Source organism: Sus scrofa, chromosome 3 (assembly GCF_000003025.6).
Source record: "Sus scrofa isolate TJ Tabasco breed Duroc chromosome 3, Sscrofa11.1, whole genome shotgun sequence".
NCBI lineage: Eukaryota > Metazoa > Chordata > Mammalia > Artiodactyla > Suidae > Sus > Sus scrofa.
Genome location: NC_010445.4, coordinates 4247577 through 4274058, shown reverse-complemented (window position 1 = coordinate 4274058; position 26482 = coordinate 4247577). Strand labels below are relative to the sequence as shown.

Sequence of the window (26482 nt, the reverse complement as noted above, 5' to 3'; positions counted from 1 at the left end):
GTTCTTAGTCGGATTCGTTAACCACTGCGCCACGACGGGAACTCCAGCACTTTGTATTTTTAATGAATAACTTCTAGAAAACTGGAGGGAAGATGTCACCCTTAAAACTTAAAACAGAAACTATTACTTAAAATGAATGTTTGAGAGTTCTCTTCTGAGCAGCGGGTTAAGGATCCAGCATTGTCACTGAAGTGGCTTGGGTCACTGCTGTGGCACAGATTTAATCCTTGGCCTGGAGACTTCAATATGCCATGGGTGCGGCCAGAAAAAAAAGAAAAAAAAAAGAATGTTTGTTTTTATCAAACTAATTTTCATAGTTTAAAAAAAATCAAATAATGCTAAAATGCTTATTTATAATTTTGTAAATGGCAGCCTAAAGCCCCCTCTTCAGCCTCTTCCTATCCTCTCAACTCTTTTTACCTTTTTTTTTTCTTTTTATAGCTGCATCTGTGGCATGTGGCAGTGCCTGGGCCAGGGGTCAAATTGTAGCTGCAGCTGGGGGCTACATCACAGCCATGGCAACACCAGATGCGAGCTGCCTCTGTGACCTCCGCCACAGCTTAAGGCACTGCCAGATCCTTAACCCACTGAGCGAGGCCAGGAATCGAGACTGCATCCTCACAGAGACAGCGTTGGGTCCTTGATCCACTAAGCCACAACAGGAACTCCTCTCTGGTTGCTTTTTTTTTTTTTTTTTTTTTTCCTGGTGTTTACCTCCACATTTATTAGCATATTTTATGCTGGATTCATTTGTTACAGGGATTATTTTTTTTTATAGGGATTATTTTTATTTGTTCTTATGGTGGCTGGAGGTTCTGGATCTTACACACTCATCTTTTAGATACACAGTTTTTTGTTAAATCTGTTATGACTATGGGAATGTTCATTGTTAGGGTAGATAGTGTATTGTGATAGTGTTTCCTTTCCTGAATTTTCTGTTTTTCCGTAGAATTAAAGTCAGTTGCCTTGGTTTTTTTATTTCCTTTTGTTTGTTTGTTTTGTTTTTTGACTCTGTAGCTAAGTCTTTCCATGCCCAACAGTTTTAAAGTTGTTCTCATTACAGTTTTACTTACTGTCTAACATGTGGATTCTCAGTTCATTTTTTTTAACCTAGAGCCCTCCTTCCTCTTTCAGTCCTTTTTTTTTTTTTTTTCCATCTTTAGTCCTTTTAGGGCCACACCCACGGCATATGGAGGTTCCCAGGCTAGGGGTCTAATTGGAGCTGCAGCTGCCTGTCTACACCACAGCCACAGCAGCACCAGATCCAAGCTGCGTCTGTGACCTACATCACAGCTGAACCCACTGAGCGAGACCAGGGATCAAACCTGCAACCTCATGTTTCCTAGTTGGATTCATTTCCACTGCACCACAACGGGAACTCCAGGTCTGTTCTTTTTTGAGTCGTAGAATAGTTGATGTGCAGTAGTATATGTTCCAAATGTACAGTATAGTGATTAACAATTTTTTAAGGTTATGTTCCATTTATAGTTATTATAAATATCGGCTATATTCCCTGTGTTGTGCAGTGTGTCCTTGTAGCTTATATTGTACCTCTTAATCCTCTACCCCTAACTTGCCCTTCCCCCTTCTCTCTCCCCCCCAACCACTAGTTTGTTCTCTGTATATGTGTCTGTTTCTTTTTTGTTTTATTTATTAATTTGTTTTTTTATTCCATATATAAACTATGTCACACAGTATTTGTCTTTCTGCGTTATTTCACTTAGCATAATACCCTCCAAGTACATCTGTGTTGTTGAAAATGGCAAAATTTCATTATTTTTGTGGCTGAGTAGGATTCTGTTGTTTATATATGTCACACCTTCTCTATCCATTTCATCTGTTGATGGTTTCCAGTCTGTTCTGTTAGCCATGCCTGCTGCAGAGCTGTCATCTTGGAAATTCCCTTTGCCTTTTGATAAAGATGAATCTTCTGTGTTTTAGATTCTGACAACTTTCTGTGTCTTGCTTTATACGCTCATAGTTGACTTCTAGTTCCACTGGATTGAAAATTCTTTCCCCTCTTAATTTTTCTCAGTAATTATGCCACAGGTATGACTGCCTCTTTCTTTCAAACAGTTTGTTGAATGCATGCCACAGGTCACACATTAGGAATGTCACACCGAACAGAATAGGGTCCATGCTCTCATGCAGCTTAATACTAGTGGACAGGGCTGTCTTTTTTAACCTGTCCCTTAACTTCTGTTTTCTGATGTGGTCATTCTGAGGATCTCTACTACCTAAGCCTCCTAGATTTCTCCTTCTGCATAATTGAATGGTCCCCTCTCTCTCCATATATGTGACACACCCCTATCTCTGGACCTGGCCTTTCCACCAGGCTCCATAGAGGAGTCCTGTCCACTCCTTAGCTTTTATATCATCCAGTCCCCATTGTCATGTTTTTAGGTCATTCCTTAAATTCCTTTGGCTATTGTCACAGATGGCCTAGAAATCTTACCAGGCTATATTCATGATTCTCAAAATTAATACCTCGAGTGGGTATTTATTTGATTCATGAATGTGGGCAGGCTGGAGGAAGAAGTGCCAGAAACAATGGAAGGAAAAATTGTTCTCCATTATCTGCTCTGTGTTCTTTCTGGTAGGTGTTAGGGGTACTAACTTCACTGTAGTTGCTGGCTAGACCCTGAGGACATTGACGACTATAGAATATGAATTAGTTTCCAAAGAGCTTTCAGTCTGTTTGGGGAGATTAGACTTGAAAAAAAAAAAAAAAAAAGGCTAAAACAGTTTGAGGGTTATAAAAGGGAGTGAATAAAAGTACATTATTCACTGGAAAGAGCACTAGGAAAGAAATGAAGGTATCATTTGAACAGGAGCTTTAAAGATGCTTTCGCTAGAGGAGCAGTATGTGCAGAGGCTAAGAGGTAAGGAAAAATTACTGCCTTTGGAGTGGTAGGTATGAATTATAACTAGCAGGTCTTGAGAGGAAAGAATTCTGATTTTATAATTTTATTTGTCTACTTAACTAGACCTTTAGTCAATATTAAGATAAGTGGTGATTGTCAATATAACTATTAAGGTAAGATTTCGGGAACTCCTTTAATTTTTAGGCAACATTTTCTTTTAAGATAACAGCTTCCTCAAGTTCAGGTTCCCACTGTGGTATAGTGGGTTAAGTTTCTGGCATTGCTGCAGCTGTGGTGTAGGTCACAGCTGCGGCTCATTCAATACCTGGCCTAGGAACTTCCATATTCTGCAGAGACAGTCAAAAAAAAAAAAAGATAAAGTTTTTTACCTGACAAGTTTGTGTCTGTGTGTGTATGTGTATGTCTGTGTGTGGATTCTTCCTGCTAACTAGAAGCACTATTTAAATGGGACCAAGGTAATGCCGCTACTTCTTCCAGTCAGGAGCCTCTGTATGTTTTATGACAGCGTGGTGTGGTTGAAAACCCAGTGGGCTACTGGAGTTTCCACTGTGGCTCCTCAGTAACGAACCTGACTGGTATTCATGAGAATGTGAGTTCAATCCCTGGCCTTGTTCAGGGGGTTAAGGATCTGGCATTGCTGTTGCTGTGGTGTAGGCTGGCAGCTGCAGCTCCAATTCATCCCCTAGCCTGGGAGCTTCCATATACTGCGGGTGTGGCCCTAAAAAGCCAAACAGATAAGGTAGCAAAGCCGTGAGCAACTTTAAATGCCTCTTGGGAGGATCCAAAAGGGGAGGAGCTAAAGGCATTGAAGAAAAGGGATTATCAGTGGTGTAAGGATTTCTGTGCTCCAGCGTGCAGCACAGAATGGGGGTGTGGGGAGAAGTCATGAGGATGCGGGGGAAGCGGAGGAGGGAGTGGTGGCTAGAAACACCGCAGAAGGTGCTGCCTGTGTCATAGAACCTGTAGCCATTTGTTAGGTGATTTGCCCTGTGCTTACTCATGGACAGCTTTGGTAGCTGCTGGTTTTCTCCTGTACCCCTTTAATTTGTTAGTAAGCATTCTGGTTCTGTCGTTATAGCAGGTGACCAAAGAGAAAAATGAAAATCAGGAAATGCTGCTTGTTTGTTTTGCTGCTGCCTGTTCTGGTCAGCTATGTAGGGAAGATAGCTGAAACTGAGTCATAGCGAGATTGGGGCTTCGCCTGTGTTTCACATACTCTTGTGTGCCGTTTACACTGGTAACCTTTCTCTTTCTCAATTTTTAGGCCTTTTCTGATGCCATTAAAAAATGGCAGGAACTATCGCCAGAAACCAGTGGAAAAAGAAAAAAGAGAAAAGAAATGAATCAGTATTCTTACATAGACTTCAAATTTGAACAAGGTAATGGCCAGCTGTGAGTGTTGCTGACAGTGTGTGAAGCTGCTGTGAGAGCCATCCCCTCTTGTGTGTCATGACACGCCTGCTTAGAAATGCCTGACACAGAAGTCTGAGGAGTGTCACTGATATGGCCACTTTGACAGCACATCAGTGTTTTAAAAGTGGCTGAGGAGTTCCCGCTGTGGCTCAGCAGTAACAAACGTGGCAAGTATCCATGAGGATGCAGCTTCGATCCCTGGCCTCACTCAGCAGGTTAGGGATCTGGCATTGCTGTGCCTGTGGTGTAGGCCGGCAGCTGCAGCTCCAGTTTGACTCCTAGCCTGGGAACCCCCATATGCTGCACGTGAGGCCTTAAAAAGCAAAAAAAAAAAAAAGAGAGAGAGAGAGAATGTGGCTGAAATTGTCTTCTTTCTGCTTAGGATACGTTGTAACAGGAGAATTGTGTATAGTGTTAGAGATTCATGTGTGCAAAAGTGTTTGGGGACATTGTTAAGCTTGGGGGGGAAATGGGTCCTGGAGGTTTGAGAATTATGCTTATCACTACATAGTAAAAACTAAACCTGTGGTTGATTGTTTACTGCAAAGGCATTTATGCACCTGATAGAGTGGCTTCTGCACAGAAACAAACAGCTTTTAAATTGCCACTTAAACAGTTTCTTTAAAATTCTTTTATTCATATTGATGTAGTAACTGCTGAGATCTCTTTCAAAGAGGTTACTTCAAGACTAACTCCACCCCCACCCCCCAAAAGGTAAACTTGCTGAATTTTGCAACAAATTTTGTCTAACTTGTTTGTGTCCAAGGGTCCACTTCACCATTTCCTGTGGATTATATCATAAATAAGATTATTTCCCTTTTGTTTTCTCCTATTTGTCTTTCTGTCACATCTGTTAATTAAATACATAACTTGACTTCAAGGGTGACTAAATGGAAAATCCATGAGATAGCTGTGTAGAGTTGGGAGGTATTTGAGCTTCTGAACTCTTTCAGGATCTAAAAGAAAATCCCCTAGGTTCTGACATGTAATGTCCCCAAGCTACTCTCTGAAGAAGCAGTTTTCTCCTGACGTGGCATTCTCGCAGGTCTCTGGCAGAATGAAAGCGGGAGCAAGGTGTAGGTGGTTTTTCATTCATCTGAATTTCTCCACAGTTTAGGCGTCCCTAGCACACAGTCAGTGTTCATTTCTGACTTGCAGTGGTAAATAAAGTACCACTTCACAAGGTGATCTACTCCCTTGTTGATCAGCTATGTTTTTCAGAAAGTTCTTCGTTTATATCAAGCCAAAAATGTACCTCCTAAAATTTCCTGTCATGGTTATAGTTCTTGCCTCTGAAAGGACTTGCAGTCTGTTGCCTCTACATCTTCCTGAGTGCTCTTCCCTTTGTCTTCCTCTAGCGCATCTCTTTGACCATCTGGGTGTACAAAGTTGAGTCTCCAGAGAGATCTGCTGTGGGATTTCGGTTGTAGAACTTCAACCTGTGCAGCCTGAGAACACCTTAACTTTTAAAATCAAAATGTGTCCTGGTGTTGGCTCACATTAAACCTTTGTCTTTTTACCTACCTTGCCTTTTAAGTCACACACCTCTCAGTTGTTTTTTTTTTTGTCTTTTGTTGTTGTTGTTGTTGTTGTTGCCATTTCTTGGGCCGCTCCCGCGGCATATGGAGGCTCCCAGGCTAGGGGTTGAATCGGAGCTGTAGCCACCGGCCTACGCCAGAGCCACAGCAACACGGGATCCGAGCCACTTCTGCAACGTACACCACAGCTCACGGCAATGCAGGATCCTTAACCCACTGAGCAAGGGTAAGGATTGAACCCGAAACCTCATGGTTCCTAGTCGGACTCGTTAACCACTGCGCCACGACGGGAACTCCTCTCAGTTTTGATGCCTCTGACACTTATCCCTGTTAACGTCATCTTACTGGTTTCAGCCCATTCTTTCAGGTATACCCCTGTAATTTTAGATTCTGATTCTTGAGTTGTTTTTAGATCATCTTTAAGGACACTACCAATTAGAAATAGGAAATACACTTGATTTGCATTAGTATTTTAATATTTATGACTTATAGATACACGTAGTCTTTCTCGAAAGCATTTTATAAACACGTATTGATAAGAATCCTTCATTTGTCCCAGGAATCCCATTCTTCACCTTTTCAGCCGTCTTCCATCCACACACTCCTTCTTGGGCTGTACATCACTCGACTGAAAAGGAGAGATCAGTCTCCACTGTCTTTTTTTTACGGTTTTATAAGCTGACCACCACACAGTCTCTAATGAAGAGTCTGGTTAGAATTTGGATGTAGACTGAACACCAGTAAAAAGACAGCAAGGCTGACAAAGAGAAAAGAAGACACAGGTTACTAATATCAAGACTTATTCTTTGTAGGGGATATCACTAGAGACCCTGCAGATAGATATCCAAAGAGAAATACTGTGAACTTTATACACGTAAATTTGACAATTTAGAGGAAATGGCCAATACCTCAAAAAAAACCAAACTACCAATAAGTCTGCCTATATAAAATGGATCATTTGGATAGCCCTATAGCTATTAAGGAAATTGAGTTCATAATTTTAAATCTTCCACAAAAGAAATCTCTAGCCCTAGTAGGTTTCACTGGAAGATTCTTCCATTTTTAGAAGAATGGGTACCAGTTCTACACAGTATCTTCCAGAAAATAGAAGAATAAGAGACCCAATTCATTTATGAAGCTGCATTAATCTGGTAACAAAACCAAGCAGTCAATACACCCCTCCCAAAAAAAAGACTAGATTGATATCATCATAAATATGGATGCAAAAATCTGTAACAAAAATTAGGAAATAGGAGTTCCCGTCGTGGCGCAGTGGTTAACGAATCCGACTAGGAACCATGAGGTTGCGGGTTCGGTCCCTGCCCTTGCTCAGTGGGTTAACGATCCGGCGTTGCCGTGAGCTGTGGTGTAGGTTGCAGATGCGGCTCGGATCCCGAGTTGCTGTGGCTCTGGCGTAGGCCGGTGGCTACAGCTCCGATTGGACCCCTAGCCTGGGAACCTCCATATGCTGCGGGAGCGGCCCAAAGAAATAGCAAAAAAAAAAAAAACAATTAAATTTATAACATTGGCGTTCCCTGGTAGCCTAGCCATTAAGGATTTGGCATTGTTACTGCTGTGACTCAGGTTTGATCCCTGGCCTGGATATTTCCACATGTCATGGGTGTGGCCACAAAAAAAGTACATGTGTGTGTATATATGTATATATAAAACATAAGGATATTTTATGTAAATGTATAAAATACTTATATACACATATACTTTACATTTTAATATGCAGAATACATTTATATACATGCAGGGATATGAATTTATATGAATATGTATATTAACATATAAAGTATATAATCTTTAATGTGCATGATGACCAATTAGGAATGTAAGATCGGTTAGATATTTGAAAACTCATTAGTATATAGTCCACCACATTAACAGACTAAACAAGAAAAATCATATGACTATCAGTCAAATCAGAAAAGGCATTTAAGAATATTAACATCTATTCATGATTAAAACTCAGGAAATTAGGAATGGAGAGGTGCTTCCTCAACTTGACGACATCTCCAAGAAAACCCCTAGTTAATATCATACTTAATGGTAAATCCTTTCCCTCTGAGATCAGGGGCAGGGAAGGATGTTCTCTATTCACTGCTGTTGAGCATAGTATGGGAGATCCTGGCCAACACAGTAAAGAAAGAAAAATAAAAGGTACAGATCAGAAAAGAAAAAATAAAACTGTCTCTGAAAAAGCAGATGGCATGATTTTCTACATAGAAAACTCCATGAAATCTACCCCAAAACTCCTAGAACTAATAAATGAGTTCAGTGAAGTTGAAGGATACAAGATCAACCTACAGAAACCAGTTGTATGTCTGTATAGGAGCAATGAGCGTGTGGAAATCAAAATCTAAACTACATTGCCAGGTACAGTCGCTTGGAAAAAAAAAGTCAAGGCATGAATCTAACGAATCATGTACAGGACTTATATAGGTAATGAAAACTACAAAACACTAAAAAAAGAAATCAAGGAAGATGAAAGTAAATGGAGATATGTCCTGTGTTCATGGGTTGGAAGACTCAACATATTGAAGATATAAATTCTCCCCAGATTGGTACAGTGCTTAATATAATTCCTGTCAATCCCAGCAAGATTTTTTGTAGACATAAGCAAAGTATCATAAAATTATCCTAATTTTTTTTAGAACTTTATTTATTTATTTATTTATTTATTTTGTCTTTTTTGTTGTTGTTGTTATTGTTGCTATTTCTTGGGCCGCTCCGCGGCATATGAGGTTCCAGCTAGGGTTGAATCGGAGCTGTAGCCACCGCCTACACCAGGCCACAGCGGGATCGGGCTCTCAACCTCACGGCAACGGATCGTTCCACTGAGCAGGCAGGGATCGAACCGCATCATGTTCATCACGTCCATGCCACAGCTTGGAGGCCATCAGCAGCATTGGAGCAGGCCCACACCTCAGCCAGAGCAGCCCTGGATCCAAACCACTTCTCAGCCTGCACCACAGCTTGTGGCAATGCCAGATCCTTAACCTACTGACCAGTGCTGGGGATCAAACCTGCATCCTCACAGAGACATTGTCTGATCCTTAACCTGCTAAGCCACAAAGGGAACACCATATCCCAAATTTTATGTGGAAAGGCAGGGTACTGGAATAGCTAAAACAATTTTAAAAGAAGAGTAAAATGGGAGATAGCAGTCTTCCAGATTTCAAGATTTATTACATAGCTATAGTGGTCTTGGCAGAAATACTGACACGTAGGTGGATGGAACAGAATAGAGAACCAAAAACTGGTTTTCTAAAGAATCAAAAAATAAAGTGTTTTAATTTTTTTTAAACTAATGAGAATGAACAAGAAAAAAATATGTATCAAAGTATAGTAAATGTTGATAACAGAGATTACCAAAAAAAGGCCTTTGTGAGTAAATAGAAAATCTGCATGGAAGAGACAGTTTTGCAGAACAGACACCTGGAAAACTGGCCCTGTTTGCTAGAGCTGATCCAGCAGCTCTTCTCCTTCACGTATGCTCAGCTGAATCACAGATACAGGTGCAGCAGCCGTGGTCATAACAACACTGCCGAGCCACCGTCCTCGGGAGTAAATAGTAAATTGCAGTGTGTTCACACAGTGCGGTACTGACAGGATAAGGAGAGACCTTCCAACCGGAGCACAACGAGGCGAGGGTGGAGGGGAGGAAGTTCATGGAATGTTAGGGAATGGTAAGGAGCACAGTTTTCCCAAAGAGAACAAGTTATGGCAAAGTTACCAAACGTCCTGGTAGAAATAGGTTCGGGGGACTGGGCCACAGAAGACGGGGGTGGCTGACCTGGATTCCTAGCAAAACAGTTGTCTGCATGATTTCGCATTGTCGTGTATCTTCTAGGTGACATAAAAATAGAAAAGAGGATGTTCTTTCTGGAAAACAAGCGACGACATTGTAGGTTCTATGACCGGCGTGCCCTCCTTCCAGCTGTGCAGCAAGAGCAGGAGTTCTATGAGCAGAAAATCAAAGAGATGGCAGAGGTGGGAAGATGTGCTTGGAATTTGTTTCGAGGATTCTGATTTGCTGTCAGGGCTTAGTATAAAGCTGTCTTTTAAGATTTGCCTTTTGTGTGTGTGTGTGTGTGTGTGTGTGTGTGTGTGTGTGTGTTTTGTCTTTTGTCTTTTGTCTTTTTAGGGCCGCACTTGTGGCATATAGAGGTTCCCAGGCTAGGGGTCAAATCTGAGCTGTACCCACTGGCCTATGCCACAGCAACATGGGATCCAAGTTGTGTCTGCGACCTACACCACAGCTCAAGGCAACGCCGGATCCTTAACCCACTGAGCAAGGCCGGGGATACTAGTTGGATTCGTTAACCACTTGAGCCACAAGGGGAACTCCTGCCTTTTCTTTTGAGTGATTAATTTGAGTAAATGATAAACCTTTTAAAAGAAAACAAAACTAGGTTTTATAATGATATTGACCAAAGTTCATATTTTTCTAGATCATATTTATGATAGAGCATTTTAATTGGAGCTGCATGCACATGCGTGTGTTTCTTAATGCAGGCAGACCTAGGAGATATTGTGGGTTTGTGTCCAGACCACCACAATAAAGCTTTCATATGAATTTTTTGGTTTCTCTGTGCATATAAAAGTTATTTTTACACTATATTGTAGTCTAGTAGGTGTGCAATAATAACATTATGTCTAAAGAAACAAGGTCTGTGCCTTAAAAAGTTCTTTATTGCTAAAAAAATGCTAGCCATCATCTGAGCTTTTAGCAAGTCATGATCTTTTTGCTGCTGGAGGGTCTTGCCTCTGTTGGTAGCTGCTGACTCTTCAAAGTGGTGCTTACTGAAGCTTGGGTTGGCTGCCCCAGTTTCTTCAAACGTGACAACAATGAAGTTTGCCAAATTGCTTGATTTTCTTCCTTGCATGAATGATTTCTCTGTAGCATGCAATGCTGTTTGATTTTACTCACAGTAGAACTTCTTTCAGAATTGGAGTCTGTCCACTCAAATCCTGCTGCTGCCTTATGAACTAAGTTTATGTGATTTTCTAAATCCTTTTTTGTCATTTCAACACTCTTGCTAGTATCTTCACCAGGAGATTCCATATCAGGAAACTGCTTTCTTTGCTCATTTATAAGAAGCAACTCTTCCCGTACAGCAGAAATCGGCACAATGTTATAAATCACCTATACTCTAATAAAAATAAATAGAGAAATTCTTTTTAAAAAGCAACAGTTCCTTATCCATGAGATTGCACCAATTCAGTCTTAATTCTAGGTCTCTTGATGTTTCTACCACATCCGAAATTACTTTCTCCACTGAAAAGTCATCCCTGAGTGTTAGGGTCAGCTTCTTCCAGATTCCTGTTATGTTGGTATTTTGACCTCATCCCATGAATTAGGAATGTTCTCATTGCATCCAGAATGGTGAATCCTTTCCAGAAGTTTTTAGTTGACTTTGTCCAGATCCATTGGAGGAATCACTATGCAAGATAAAATCCTTACAAAATGTTTGTGTTTTTGGTTTTTGGTTTTTGTGGGGTTTTTTTGTTTGTTTTTAATTTTTAGGGCCACAACTGAAGCATATGGAGGTTCCCAGGCTAAGGATCACATCGGAGCTATAGCTGCTGGGCTACACCACAGCCATAGCAACTCGGGGTCCAAGCTGCTTCTGCAACCTATACCACAGCTCATGACAACCCCGGATCCCCGACCCACTCATTGAGGCCGGGGATCAAACCCACATCCTCATGGATACCAGTTGGATTTGTTTCTGCTGCACCACAACGGGAAGTCCCAAAATGTATTTCTTAAATAAGACTTCAAAGTCAAAAGTTACTCTTTGATCCATGGGCTGCAGAATGGATTTTATATTAACGGGTATGAAAACATTAATCTCATTCTCTCCATTAGAGCTCTTGGGTGACCAGAAGCTTTTCAGTGATCAGTAATATTTTGAAAGGAATCTTTTTCTGAGCAGTAATTCTCAACAACGAGCTTAAAATATTCACCATGTATGTTATAAACAGATATGCTGTCATCCAGGCTTTGTTGTCTCATTTATAGAACACAGGCAAAGTAGATTTAGCACTGTTTTTAAGGGCCCTGGGATTTGGGGAATAGCAAAGGCACACTGGCCTCATCTTCAAGTCATCAGGTGCATTAACCCCTAACAAGAGAGTCAGCCTGTCCTTTGAATCCTTGAAACCAAGCACTGACTTCTCCTGTCTAGCTGTGAAAGTCCTAGATGGCATCTTCTTTCAGTATAAGGCGGTTTTGTCTACATTTGAAAATCTGTTGTTTCATGTAGCCGTAATTAATTCATCTTCATTAATTATCTTAGCTAGGTCTCTGGATTACTTGCTACAGCTTCTACATCAGTACTTCTGCTTTGCCACCCACTATTATGATTTGGAAATGACTTCTTGCTCTTTAACCTCATGAACCAACCTCTGCTAGCCTCACGCTTTTGTATCTTCTCACTGGTCTCATCCTTCATAGAATTGAAGAGAGTTAAGACCTTGCCTGGGGTTAGGCTTCGGCTGAAGGAAATGAATGCTGTGGTGGTTTGATCTTCTGTCCAGACCACTAAAACTTTCTCCATATTAGCAGTAGAGCTGTTGCACTTTATCGTTTGTGTGTTTTCTAGAGTAATACTTTTAATTTTCTTCAAGAATTTTTCCTTTGCATCCACAACTTGGCTTTTTGATGCAAGAGGCCTAGCTTTTGACATATCTTCCTCACTAAACTTCAATCATTTCTAGCTTTTGTCTTAAAATGAGAGATGTGGGAGTTCTCTGGTGGTTGAGTAGATTAAGGATCTCACATTGTCACTGCTATGGCACAGGTTCGATCCCCGGCCTGGGAACTTCTGCATGCCACAGACATGGCCAAAAATAAATGAATGAATGAATGAATACACATACATCCTCTTGTATACTTTTATTTACTTATTTATTTATTTATTTATTTTTGTCTTTTTGCCTTTTCTAGGGCTGCTCCACGGCATATGGAGGTTCCCAGGCTTGGGGTCGAATCGGAGCTGTAGCTGCCGGCCTACGCCAGAGCCACAGCATCGCAGGATCTGAGCTTTGTCAGTAACCTTCACCACAGCTCACGGCAATGCCAGATCCTTAACCCACTGAGCAAGGCCAGGGACTGAACCCGAAACCTTATGGTTCCTAGTTGGATTCATTAACCTCTGCGCCACGATGGGAACTCCTCCTCTTGTATACTTTAAATTATGTCCAGAGTACTTACGTAAATAACTATGTAATTAGTTGCCAGCTCACTGTAAATTCAAGTTTTTCTTTTTGGAACTTTGTGGAATATTTTTCCCCTGCATATTTTTGATTCAAGGTTGGTTGAATCCATGGATGCAGAACCCACATATACAGAGGGCCTACTGTATGCACAGAGCCCTTTTGTTCATACTAACTACGATAGTTTCCGCATGCAGAAACATTTGGGACATTGACTTGCAAGCTTCTGAATTAGGCACTTTTTTCTCCCACAGAATGCCTATTTGTACTAAAAAAAAAAAAAAAAAAATGACTGACAAAAACTATGATTATTCAAATTTAAATATTTGGCAGAAATTTTCTCAAAAATGAATGAAGTCGTTACTTATGGGCAATGGTAAAATTCTAGATCCCAGATGGAGTTAGAACTTTGGAGGATGTGTCATCTTGATCCATCTGTCGGAGTTACCTGTGATGGCATCTGTTAGTATAGCTTTTGCATTTTGAATGAATCTTTCACCCATGCATGACTTTTCATCAACACTTAATCACTGGGTTATGTAGCCCTTCCAGATGTTGGCATTTTTCGCAGGGTAGTATCAAAACTCCACGTTTGCCATTAATCACCACCATTGGCATCAGAAGTGTTGGCAAGATGGTTGTGGTCATCTCTCTGATGTCCAGATCACCCCATCTTTGGCCAGTGACGTCGCCTTCAGGTTAGTTCCTCTGTCCCTGCCCCAGTTGTCTTTGACAGCATCCTTGCTTTCTGGCACACCTGGTGATCCATGTTCAACTTCTTCTCTTCCTAACCTAGTCTTGGAATCACCAACTTCTCCAAGGTGCCTTATTTTCTGTAGCAATTCATACTGAGATTTTTTTTTTTTTTAATGGCCACACCCATGGCATAAGAAAGTTCCCGGGCCAGGGATTGAATCTGAGCCACAGCAGCTACCTATGCTGCAGCTGCAGCAGCACCAGATCCTTTAACCCACTGAACCAGGCCAGAGATCAAGCCCATGCCTCTGCAGCGACCTTTTTTTTTTTTCCGGTCTTTCTAGGGCCACACCCACGGCGTACACAGGTTCCCCTAGGTCAAATCAGAGCTGCAGCTGCCGGCCACAGCGACAGCAGCACCAGACCCAGGCCACATCTATGACCTACAGTGCAGCTCAAGGCAACACTGGATCCTTTAACCCACCCAGTGAGGCCAGGGATCAAACCCACACCCTCATGGATACTGGCTGGATTCTTAACCCGCTAAACCAAATGGGAATTCATGCAGTCATATTCTTGACCCGCTGTACTACAGTGGGAACGCCCATACTGAGGTTTTTATTTCAGTTTTGGTTTACAGGTTTTTTTACTTCTTTTTTTTTTTTTTTTTTGCCATTTCTTGAGCCACTCCTGCAGCATATGGCGGTTCCCAGGCTAGGGGTCAAATCAGAGCTGTAGCCGCCTGGCCTACGCCAGAGCCACAGCAACACGGGATCCGAGCCGAGTCTGCAACCTACACCACAGCTCACGTCCAGAACCCTAATCCACTGAGCAAGGCCAGGGATCAAACCCGCAACCTCATGGTTCCTTGTTGGATTCGTTAACCACTGAGCCACTACAGGAACTCCTGGGTTTTTTACTTCTTTATGTTTGTATTTCTTTCCTCTTATGCTAAAAATCTTGGTTTTTAATAACATTACCATAATGGCTTATTTCCTTTATCCTATATTATATATTTATTAGTTCCAAAAATAACACTCCAAAATTATTACCAATAGTAAGGTTACTAAATACAGTCTAGGAGGTTCCTGTGTGGTGCAGCGGGTTGAGAGTTGGCATTGCTGCAGCTGTGGTGCAGCACAGGTTTGATCTCTGGCCTGGGAATTTTCATGTGCTGCAGGCGCAGCCAAAAAAAATAAAAGTTTTTGGTTTGTCTTTCCTTATGTAATGTAAAAACATATATATGGATACACACACACACGTTTTTTATTTACCTCTCTTTCTTACCTAAAACATATATATGGATACACACACACACACACACACACACACACGTTTTTTATTTACCTCTCTTTCTTACCTAAAAGGTATACATTGTTCTGATCTTGACTTTTTCACTTAACAGTGCATCCTGGCAGTGACTCCACAGACTCTGTAGAGAAATTTTCTCTTTCCTTTGAAAAACTGCCTAGTGTGCCATTGCCTGCAGAGTTGATTGAGTTACTTCTCTGTTGGTGGCTGTTTGGGATTGTTTCCCATTTTTTGCTGTTATAAATAGCACCGTGGTAATGAACTTTGTGCCTTCATCATTTCACGTGTTCTACGTTGGGTGAATTTGAGATAGATTGCTGGAAGTGGGATTGATGAATTAGAGTGTAGATACTTCTGTAACTGTTACATAGAGCCAGCTCCCCCCCATAGTGGTGGTACTGTTTTGCTTTGTGCCCAGGAATATATTTAAGAGTGCCTGTTTCCCCCCTAACCTCACCACTGAAGTATGTTGTCAAACTTGGTTGTTACCTATGTAGTTTTTTGTTTGCTTATGATGTTCTGTACTCTTCATAAGTGTTTTATGTCAGTCTCTAATTCTTCCTATATTTTCAGTCAGATTTAAGAACATTTTCCGCATATCTTCTAGTACTTGTGTGGTTTTCTTTTTTATGGTTAGCATTCTAATACGTGTAAATTTTACTCTCAGGTAACTTGACTGTTAATAATAGAGTTCTTGGAGGAGTTCCCGCCGTGGCGGAGTGGTTAACGAATCCGACTAGGAACCATGAGGTCGCGGGTTCGGTCCCTGCCCTTGCTCAGTGGGTTAACGATCCGGCGTTGCCGTGAGCTGTGGTGTAGGTTGCAGACGCGGCTCGGATCCCGCGTTACTGTGGCTCTGGCGTAGGCTGGTGGCTACAGCTCCGATTCAACCCCTAGTCTGGGAACCTCCATATGCCGCTTGAGTGGCCCAAGAAATAGCAACAACAACAACAACAAAAAAAAGACAAAAAAAAAAAAAAAAAATAGAGTTCTTTTATGTGTATGGAAATAAATGCTAAATGGTCTGTGACATGTTTACTAACGTTACATCTGCATGTGTGGTTGTTTTATTCCTCAGCATGAAGACTTTCTGCTTGCCCTGCAAATGAATGAAGAACAGTATCAAAAGGTAGTTTGAAATCTCACCTCATTCATTTATTCTGGGTATTTTCATTGGCTGTTTTTCTCTAATCCCATTTCCTGGGTATTTTGATGGCAAATTGGTTCCCTTTTGTTAATCTGCTGAGTTTGTGGTTCTACCAAGTTAGTCAGATTCGTTAACCATTATAGTCATTCTTAATACCAAACTGGATCACATTAAAGGGAATATCATATGGTTAGCCTTGTTCCTCTTAAAAAATATTGCCTGGAGTCCATTGGATAGTGTCTTAGAGCGGAATTTGGAATTCACGTGTCTCCTATAGAGTTAGAAGGAATCGATGTGTCTGTCCTCAGGACCAGACGGATTTTGTATGTCTGCCGTCCTCACGTAGTTGCCCTTTCTGACATGGTAGAAATGGACTAGTGACTGGATCAATCAGTGCCAGTAATAGAGTAAGTTTCCTAGTGACTCACTTGAGATCGCTGCTGTATATAACTTGAGTAGTTTCCTAAGATAAAGCTTGGGCTGGGACATCCCCCCTTCACACGCTTGTCTTAAGAAGAGCAAAATCCAACTTTTGAAACTTTTTAGGTAACACCCCTCATGCCACTTGTCCCTGATTCTTAAGATCATGTTAGCATCTGATTGTAGATGTTTTAGTACTGCTGATACCATGGAATTCATGGAATATGATAAAACTTTATCTAAAGGATGTTGCCAAAGAATGCCCCCAAACCTATGAAAATCTGTCTTTAGCTTTAGCTGTGTATTAATATTTGTGCCAGCGTCTTAAGCCAGATTTACACAGCACAAAACAGCTCATCATTGGAGTTCCCATCATGGTTCAGCAGTTACGAACCCAGCTGGTATCCATGAGGATGCGGGTTCGATCCCTGGGCTCACTCAGTGGTTTAAGGATCTGGTGTTGCCGTGAGCTGTGGTGTAGGGCGCAGGCAGCAGCTTGGATCCGGAGTGGCGGTAGCTGTGCTGTAGGCCAGCAGCTACAGCTCTGATTCGACCCCTAGCCTGGGAACCTCCATATGCCACGGATGCGGTCTTAAAAAAAAAAAAAAAAAGCCCTTCCAAAAAACAGCTCATCATTGTTTTGTGGCTTCTGGGATTACTTTCCACCTGAGAACGTGTTCGGGCATGGGGTGTATGAGTCATGGCGGCCTCCTCCTCGGCTTGAGTGTGGGCGTTTGACGTGTGTTGCCGCCGGCCCACAGGACGGCCAGCTGATCGAGTGCCGCTGCTGCTACGGGGAGTTCCCGTTCGAGGAGCTGACGCAGTGCGCCGACGCCCACTTGTTCTGCAAGGAGTGCCTCATCCGCTACGCCCAAGAGGCGGTCTTTGGGTCTGGAAAGGTAAGACCTGTGCAGTGTGTCCGTATGTAGGGAGCATTCAGAATCTGAGGAGACCACATTTGTAGTCAAGTCTACATGCCCCACTGAGGTGCCTTTTCTGAGGTGAGGTGGAACTGCTAAGACATGCCAGTGTGGGTGTGGTTCCTAGGCAGTCCCTGATTTTGTGTGATTGTCTTCTAAGCAGAGCACATTTCTTTTCAGAAAATGGTCTGATTCTTCCACGCCCTCATGCTCACAGGAGCACCTGCTTCTTCACTAATCTTCCTGTTTGCAGTTAAAACAAAGGATAAATACAGAGAGAAAACCTTGCAGCCTATTTTAATATACGAGGGTGCAGATTAGTATTTTTTAACAAAATTTGTATAAGATCGTATATGAGAATTCCCGCTGTGGTGCAGCAGAAACGAATCCGACTGGGAACCATGAGATTTCCAATTCACTCCCTGGCCTTGCTCAGTGGGTTAAGGATACGGCGTTGCCGTGAGCTGTGGTGTAGGTCGCAGACATGGCTCGCATCCTATGTGGCTGTGGCTGTGGCTGGCAGGTAGAGCTCTGATTTGATCCCTAGCCTGGGAACCTGCAGGTGTGGCCCTAAAAAGCAACAACAACAAAAAAGATTGTATGGGGAGTTCCGTTGTGGCACAGTGGAAACGAACCTGACTAGTATCCATGAGATACCAGTTCAGTCCCTGGCCTCTCTGGTCAGAGATTCATTGTTGCTGTGATTTATGGTATAGGTTGCAGATGCTGCTCAGATACCATGTGGCTGTAGCTGCGGCCAGCGGCTGCAGCTCCAATTCGACCCCTAGCCTGGGAAATTCCGTATGCCATGGATACAGGCCTAACCAAAAAAAAATAAGATTGTATAGTTTTATTAAAATGAGTAATATTTTATACAAGATTCTATTTCTCCGTCCAAAGTCAGTTTCTCTTGATACCAGCATCGGAAAGGAGTTTTATTTTGTCTTAATGAACACTTAGAAACCAAAATTAACAACAACAACAACAAATTAAAAACATGGTCCTACTTTATAGCACAAGGAACTATATTCAGTACCCTGAGATAAACCATAATAGAAAAGGATATTAAAAATGTATATATGTGTATAACTGAATCACTTTGCTGTACAGTAGAAATTAACACATTATAGATAGAGTGTACTTCAGTGAAAAAAAAATAAAAGCAAAGATTGCTTTTCAGGAGCTCCTGCTATGGCGGGTTAAGGGTCTCACAAAATGAGTCCTACAAATTTTTGGTTTTCCAGTGCATGTAGAAATTATGTCTATACTATACTGTAGTCTTTTAAGTATATAATAGCATTATGTCTTTTTTTTAAAGTATATATTTTTGGAGTTCCCATCATGGTGCAGCAGAAACAAATCCGACTAAGAACCATGAGGTTACAGGTTCAATCCCTGGCCTTGCTCAGTGGTTAAGGATCCGGTGTTCCCATGAGCTGTGGTGTAGGTCGCAGACACAGCTCAGATCTGGCGTTGCTGTGGCGTAGACCAGCGGCAACAGCTCCAATTGCACCCCTAGCCTGGGAACCTCCATATGCCATGGGTGCGGCCCTAAAAAAAACAAAAGACAAAAAATAAAAATTAAAAAAGTACATATTTTAAATAAAAATATTATTAAAATATACTAACCAAGAGTTACCCTGTGGTACACTGGGTTAAGAATCTGGTGTATCTGGTGGCAGCTTTCCAGTGAAAGATGATGCATTATTTAACCTCTTGGGGGTTTTTGTGTTTCAGAAACTTTGTTAATTTGTTTTTTCCCTTTGCCTCCTGACCTCATCATTCTAGTCAGAGCTCAGCTGCATGGAAGGCAGCTGCACATGTTCATTCCCAGCCAGTGAACTGGAGAAGGTGCTTCCCCAGACCATCCTGTATAAATACTATGAGCGAAAAGCGGAGGAGGAAGTTGCTGCAGCCTATGCCGATGAGCTTGTCAGGTGAGTTCTCGGGGTCACGGGCTGTCATCTGTCAACTCCCCATTAGGAAGCTCTTCCTGGCTGCTTCAGTTGATGATGAGAATTCTATAACAGCCCTGTCTTCAGGTTTTCTGGCATGTCTTGCTTTGAAATAAAAGAACAGTTGTATTCATGGAAAAATCTGCAGTTGAAGCTTGTATTGACATCTGGCTTATAGGTATAGTCCGTGTGTATTGGGTTAGAGGAAAGGTGACATGTGTAAGGAGTTCTCAGAAAGGAATGTTTATCGAGTGGTTTGCACTGAGTCAGGACCCGGAATGGCACCTGCGTTTCCTGGTGAGAGCCAGCACAAAGGAGAGCTTCAGCTCATGTTTGAATGAAAAGTAAAGAGTGAAAGGAGATGTGGTTGTCCAGCTAAAAACGCCGTCCTAACAGGAACGGTCACCTGGAACCAAATCAGGTTTTGACGCTCTGAGTAATGGTCCTCTTGCTGTTTTGGCCGCAGGTGCCCGTCCTGCAGCTTTCCTGCTCTCTTGGACAGCGATGTGAAGAGGTTCAGTTGTCCCAATCCTCGCTGCCGAAAGGTAGGGAGGCAGATTTTTTTCTAGATTTTATTTGAATTCTGGTATAATGGGCTACCTATCTGCATGCCAACCCCTGAGAAGGATTTGAGGGCTCTCTTTTCCAGGCACACAAATGAAGGTGGGCACTGTGAATGGGGGCCAGTTCCAGAATTGCAGTCACCGAGCTCCAGATCCATGTTTTACGCTCTCTTCTCTTAAGGGCAGATACTGTAGTGTAGAACATGCAGGCTTTTGTTTCTTCCACCTGCCAGCATTTTCCTCACTTGCTCTTCGCACCACCCTCCTGTGCTCAAACACGTGCTTTCTGTGTATGCGCCTGAGCGCGCGCACGCTTCCTGCCACTTTCGAAGTTCACACGCTACTGCTTTGATTAACAAACTGGCCATCATGATGGCATCGCTGTCACGTCTGGTAGATGATCCACGCTGCCGTTCTCATAAGGAGCGATTGTGTCAGATGGGACCAAGCTGTCTGAGCTTGCTGCCGAAAACCTTTTGTCTTGTAGCTAGACTCCTACTCTCTGAACTAAGAATGTCTTAATGTCTTAAAAATGATCCGCCACTTATAAGCTCCTTAAGAGTTTTTAAGGAATATAATATTGACATCCACTTAGACAAGTATGTTTCAAGTCATTTTTCTAAAGTAGAATTATCAGAGTTGGATGTTATAATATCTCCACCTTTGGAGGAGTGAAAAAGTGAAAATAGATACTGAGGAAAAGAAGAAAATGCACTGATAGACTAAAACTTTACTCATTTTGTTTGCAACGTTAACATTTCTGTGTAAAATGTGGATATTGTCTTACAGTTGATGTATCGTTTTAGTGATCTGTCTCCACCCGAGGCTGTGGCTGTAACAGTTGTTCCCATAGTCTCTGGCATCTTGGAGCTGAGCAGGCAGGGTAACTGACTGTCCTGTGTGCTTCCAGTGTGTCCAGCGCTGGAAAGCCTGAGACGGTGGTGCCTGAACTGAGATGCAGAGAGCAAGGAGGCCATAGCCAAGGGAAAGAAGGGGTAGGAGTAAAGTGACAGTGAAATGTGGAATGTTCTAGATCCAAGGAGCAGTAGCACTGTGGACACTGACTGATGCTGGGAATGTGGAGAGAAAGGCTCATGAGCCGGGAGGGACCGGGGCCGTGCGTGCAGGCTTTCAGCCCCTTTGGAGGCGGGGGATGGGGGCGTGAAAAGCTCTTGAATCATCGAAGTGAGAGATGGGCGTCACCAGCATCTCCTCTGGAGTCTGCATGGGTTGCCAGGTTGGAGCTGGGAACGCCATCTCCTGGTGTGATTCCCAATTAGACTCTGCCAATGAAAGTGCTCATTTATGACCTGAAAGCCTACAGACAGTTACAGAACTGTGTAAGAGTACATATGAGTCTGAAGTAATGTCCCAGGAGTATTTTGAGAACATCCAAACTGGTATATTAGTAAAAGCCTCCCAGAGGAATATACATGCCCTGGTAAACATGGAGGAGGCCATGTAGCTTCTTTTGGCCAATGAAGTGTTAGTATGGTGAGAGATCACTTGCAGAAGAAGTGGTAAAATGTATACCTAGGGGTGATGTCTGCAAGGTAGTGGACCAGGTAACTCCAAACCCTCCTTCCCCCACAAAAACAGTGATGATGCAGCAACACATAGACCAGTTCCCTTTGTGAGAAATCTAGAAGTCAGTTACGATGCTCCTGCACTCCAGGCAGTGCAAAACCAGCTGCATGGAGGCCTGTAGGAAAATTCATGGAACTCACTCCCCAGGGCCCATCCCCCAGCACGTTTAGCACACTTGGGAGGAAACTCCTAACTGCTCGCCTCTCCCTGCAGAGGGAAAGAGCAGCATGGAGCATACATCTAACATTCAGACTTCTCAGAGGGCTCCCCAAGGGCCTGGCTTATGTCCTTCCTGAATCTAAGCACCTACAGGACAGGGCACCAGGTTTTGAATTGCCAAGAACAAAAAGCAGCTGGCTTTGGTGAGCCAGCATACACTCACTCAAGCATTGCCCCTTTCCGTGGCTTAGTATAGAAAGAGCAAGTGAAAACCCCCAATTCCCAGCTTCTGCTTGGAGAGGGAAAGAGATGGGTCCGTTGTTCTGGCTTCTTGGGGTACTGCCCACAGAACTGGTTTCTGCCTCACTTGACTCAGAGCTCTACAGGCCTCTGCACACTCTAGATGCTTGGAGGCCTCTGAGAACTGAAGAGAGCTGATTGGCTTGCGCTGCTCCTCAGGACCTGGAGTAGCAGATGAGGCCGAAACAGCTCTGTGGCTTTTCTCTCAAGGGGGAGGAAGGAGTGGAATGTAAACCCAGTGTTCCAGCTTTTTGGTGGGGTGGGGGGTGCAGAGGAAGCTCTCCAAGCAACTAGTTTCTTGCCCAGCCCAGAGCACTGACGAGACCCAAGTCTCAGGTGCCTGATGACTACTGAGAACAAAAAACAGCAGCCGCAAAGAATGTGCAGTACTGTGGATAGACACCAGAGGGAGCAAGAGATTACAAACGCCTGAAAAAAGAAACCAGCAAAACCTCTCTAAACTGGAAATTTCACTCTTACATCCAGAGAAGGTCCATCCACAGCAAAGGTTTAAGAGGCCCCCATGATCTGTAGCCCAACTGATTGGTCAAAGTCTTTCTCTGTACAAAGCCAGTCTATAAAGAGTGGGAGAAGTGACTATTTTTTCAGATATGTCAATCCCAACAAAGTAAAAAGGTACAAGAAGAAATAGGGTCCAACCAAAGGAACAAAAAATACTCAGGAGTTCCCTTGTGGCACATTGAGTTAAGGCTCCAGCATTGTCACCGCAGTGGCTCGTGTTGTGGCTCTGGCACAGATTTGATCCCTGGCCTTAAAACTTCCACATGCCACAGGCATGGCCAAAAAAATTTTTTTAAATAATAAGGGGAGGGGGAACCTACCAATCTGAGAATACTGTCGCTGGCGTAGCCAAGTGAGGGAAGAATTAAGACATTCCCAGATAAACAAAAGCTTAGGGAGTTCATCACCACTTGGTTGTCTTACAAGAAAATAACAACAAAGTCATTTGAGTTGAAATGAAAAGATGCTGGGAGTGCCCACTGTGTGGCTCAGTTTAAAACCCGACCAGTATCCACGAGGATGCAGGTTCAATCCCTGGCCTCACTCAGTGGGTTAAGGATCCAGCATTGCCACAAGCTACAGCATAGGCCACAGATCTGGCCCAGATCCAGTGTTGCTGTGGCTGTGGTGTAGGCCAGTAGCTGCAGTACTGATTCGACCCCTAGCCTGGGAACTTCCATATGCCCCGAGTGCAACCCTAAAAAAGAAAGATGCTGTACAGAAACAAAAAGCACATAAAAGTATAAAGCTAGTGAAAGTAGATATGTAGACAGACGGAAAACTGTGTGTCTATAACCAGTTTTAGTGCTGGTATAGAACTTAAAGAGACAAGAGTATAAAAAATAACTGCATTAAAATATAGTTCTATGGAGTTCCCATTATGGCTCAGCAGTTAACAAACCCGACTAGTATCCATGAGGACGTGGGTTTGATCCCTGGCCTCGCTCAGTAGGTTAAGGACCCGGTGTTTGCGTGAGCTGTGGTGTAGGTCTTAAATGCAGCTCGGATCCCGCATTGCTGTGACACTGGCGTAGGCCGACAGCTGTAGCTCTGATTCAGCCCCTAGCCTGGCAACCTCCTTATGCCTAGGGTGCTACCCTAGAAAGCCAAAAAAAAAATTTATATATATATAGTTATGGATACACAGTATACAAATTACAGGTGTAATTTGTGACATCAGCAACATAAAATGGGAGGGAGTCAAGAGAGTAGAGTTTCTGTATGGATCAAAGTTGTTATCAGCTTAAAATAGATTGTTTCAACATCCCAGACAAATACTCAACAGAATATTAGGAAACCAAACTCAGCAGCACATTAAAGGGCTTGTACACCATGACCAAGTAGGAGTTATCCCTGGGATGAAAGATGGTTCAACATGGAACAGTGAATATGAAGTAGATACATTAACAGAAAGACAAAGATCCTGGCATCTGATAGATACAGAAAACCCATTGACAGAATTCAACACCCTTTCATAATAAAAACACTCAACAAACTAGGAATTGAAGGAAATTACCTCAGCACAATTAAGGCTGTGTATGAAAGCCTACAGTTAACGTACTAAGTGATGAAAAACTAAAATTTCCCACTAAGATCAGCAAAAAGGCAAGGATCACTTCTGCCACTTCTATTCAGCATAGTGGTGGAAATCCTATCTAGAACAATAAGCAAGAAAAAGAAACAAAAGGCCTCCAAATCAGAAAGTAATATTATCTCTGCCCACAGATGACGTGATCTTCTATGTAGAAAACCATAAAGACCCCACACCAAAAACTGTTAGAAGTAACAGACCCATCAAGATTGCAGGATACAAAATAAACATACAAAAGTCAGTTGAGTTTCTATATATTAACAACAGATAATCCAAAATGGAAACGAAGAAAACAGTCCCGTCTGTAATAGCATCAAAAGTAATAAAGTACTTAGGGAAAAACTTAACCAGGTAGATGAAAGGCTTGTGCACTAAAAACCACAAAACATTGCTGAAGGGAATTAAAGACAAATCAGAGGGAAGATATCCCTGTGTATGGATTGGTTATTAAAATGGAGTTCCCGTTGTGGCTCAGTGGGCTAAGGACCCCGCCTTGTGTCTTTGAGGATGTGGGTTTGATCCTTGGCCTCACTAAGTGGGTTAGGGATTCATTGTTGGTGCACTCGGTGGCATAGGTCACAGATGCCACTTGGGTCCTGTGTTGCCATGACTGTGGCACAGACTGCAGCTGCAGCTCCAATTCAGCTCCTGGCTTGGGAACTTCCATATGCCACAGGCCATTTAAAAAAAAAAAAAAAGTCTTATTATCCAAAGCCATCTCTAGATTGATTCAATCCCTATGAAAATCCAATGGCATTTTTTTTACAGAAACAGAAAAAACAATCCTAAAATTCATGTGGAACCACAAGGGACCCTACGTAGCCAAAACAATCTTGAGAAAGAAGAACAAAGCTTCAGGCCTCACATTTCCTCACTTCAAAACATATTAGAAAGCCACATGACCAAAACAGCCTGAGCAACAGGAGAATAGAGAGCCCAGAATTAAACCCCTGCATATACAGTCAAGGGTGCCAGGACCACACAAGAGGAGAGACTCTTCAACAAGTGTTGCTGGGAAACTGGATAACCACATGCCAAAAAATGAAATTGGCCTTATGTTATACCATATGCAAAAATCAACTCAAAACAGATCAAAGGTGCAAATGACCTAAAACTCATGGAACTGCTAAAATAAGACATGGGGGAAAGGTTCTTAGCATTGGTCTTGTCAGTGATTTCCTGGATATGACTCTAAAAGCAGAGATCAAAAAACCAAAATAGACACATAGGACTGCATCAAACTAAAGAGTTTCTGGGCAGCAAAGGAAGGAATCAACAAAGTGAAAAAGCAACCTTCGAAATGGGAGAACTTTATTTTTGCAAATTATTAACTGTTAAAGCATTAATATTTGTTATTAATTAAGGACTTTCTACAACTCAATAACAAGCAAATAACAGCAAGAGCCCAATTTTAAAATGGGCAAAGGACTTGGATGGACATTTCTGTGAAGAAGACATACAGATGGCCAACGGGTATATAAATAGGTGCTCAATATAACTAATCGTCAGGAAAATGCAAGTCAGAACCGCAATGAAATATTACCACTTCACATCTGTTAGAGTGGCCACCATCAAAAAAAAAAAAGAGGAGCTCCCGTCGTGACACAGTGGAAATGAACCCGACTAGGAACCATGAGGTTGAGGCTTTGATCCTTGGCCCTGCTCAGTGGGTTAGGGATCTGGCGTTGCCATGAGCTCTGGTGTGGGTTGAAATGTGGCTCAGATCTGGCATTGCTGTGGCTGTGGTATAGGCCCGAAGCTGTAACTCCGATTCAACCCCTAGCCTGGGTACTTGCGTGTGCCACAAATGCGGCCCTAAAAACACAAAAAAAAACAAAATAAAAAACAGGAGTTCCCACTGTGGTGCAGTGAAAGCAAATCCATCTAGTATCCATGAGGATGCGGGTTTGATCCCTGACCTCACTCAGTGGGTTCGTTGGGGGTCTGGCATTTTCGTGAGCTGTGGTGTAGATTGCAGAGGTGGCTCAGACCCTACATTCCTGTGGCTGTGGTGTAGGCCACCAACTGTAGCTCCAATTCAACCCCTCGCCTGGGAACTTCCATATAAAGCAAAAAAAAATAAAAATAAAAAAATAACAAGTGTTGGCAGGGATGTGGAGAAATTGAAACCATTACATGTTGGTGGTGGGAATGTAAAATGGTTCAGCTGCCATGGAAAATGTTATGGCGTGTCCTCAAAAAATTAAAAATAAAACTACTATACAACCTAGCAATTCTTCTTCTG

The 26482-nt window shown here is 42.5% G+C and overlaps 1 protein-coding gene across 3 annotated transcripts in view; it reads left to right on the top strand.

Annotated features, from left to right (window-relative positions):
* The window catches only part of RNF216 (ring finger protein 216), a 171012-nt gene that overhangs the window by 55400 nt on the left and 89130 nt on the right, over positions 1-26482 (top strand). For all 3 annotated transcript variants that reach the window (XM_021086051.1, XM_021086050.1, XM_021086049.1), the window contains exons 8-13: positions 4150-4264; positions 9696-9835; positions 16152-16202; positions 17402-17539; positions 19349-19497; positions 19982-20060. In XM_021086051.1, coding sequence (XP_020941710.1) covers positions 4150-4264; positions 9696-9835; positions 16152-16202; positions 17402-17539; positions 19349-19497; positions 19982-20060 — 672 coding nt within the window. The remainder of the gene's footprint in view (positions 1-4149; positions 4265-9695; positions 9836-16151; positions 16203-17401; positions 17540-19348; positions 19498-19981; positions 20061-26482) is intronic.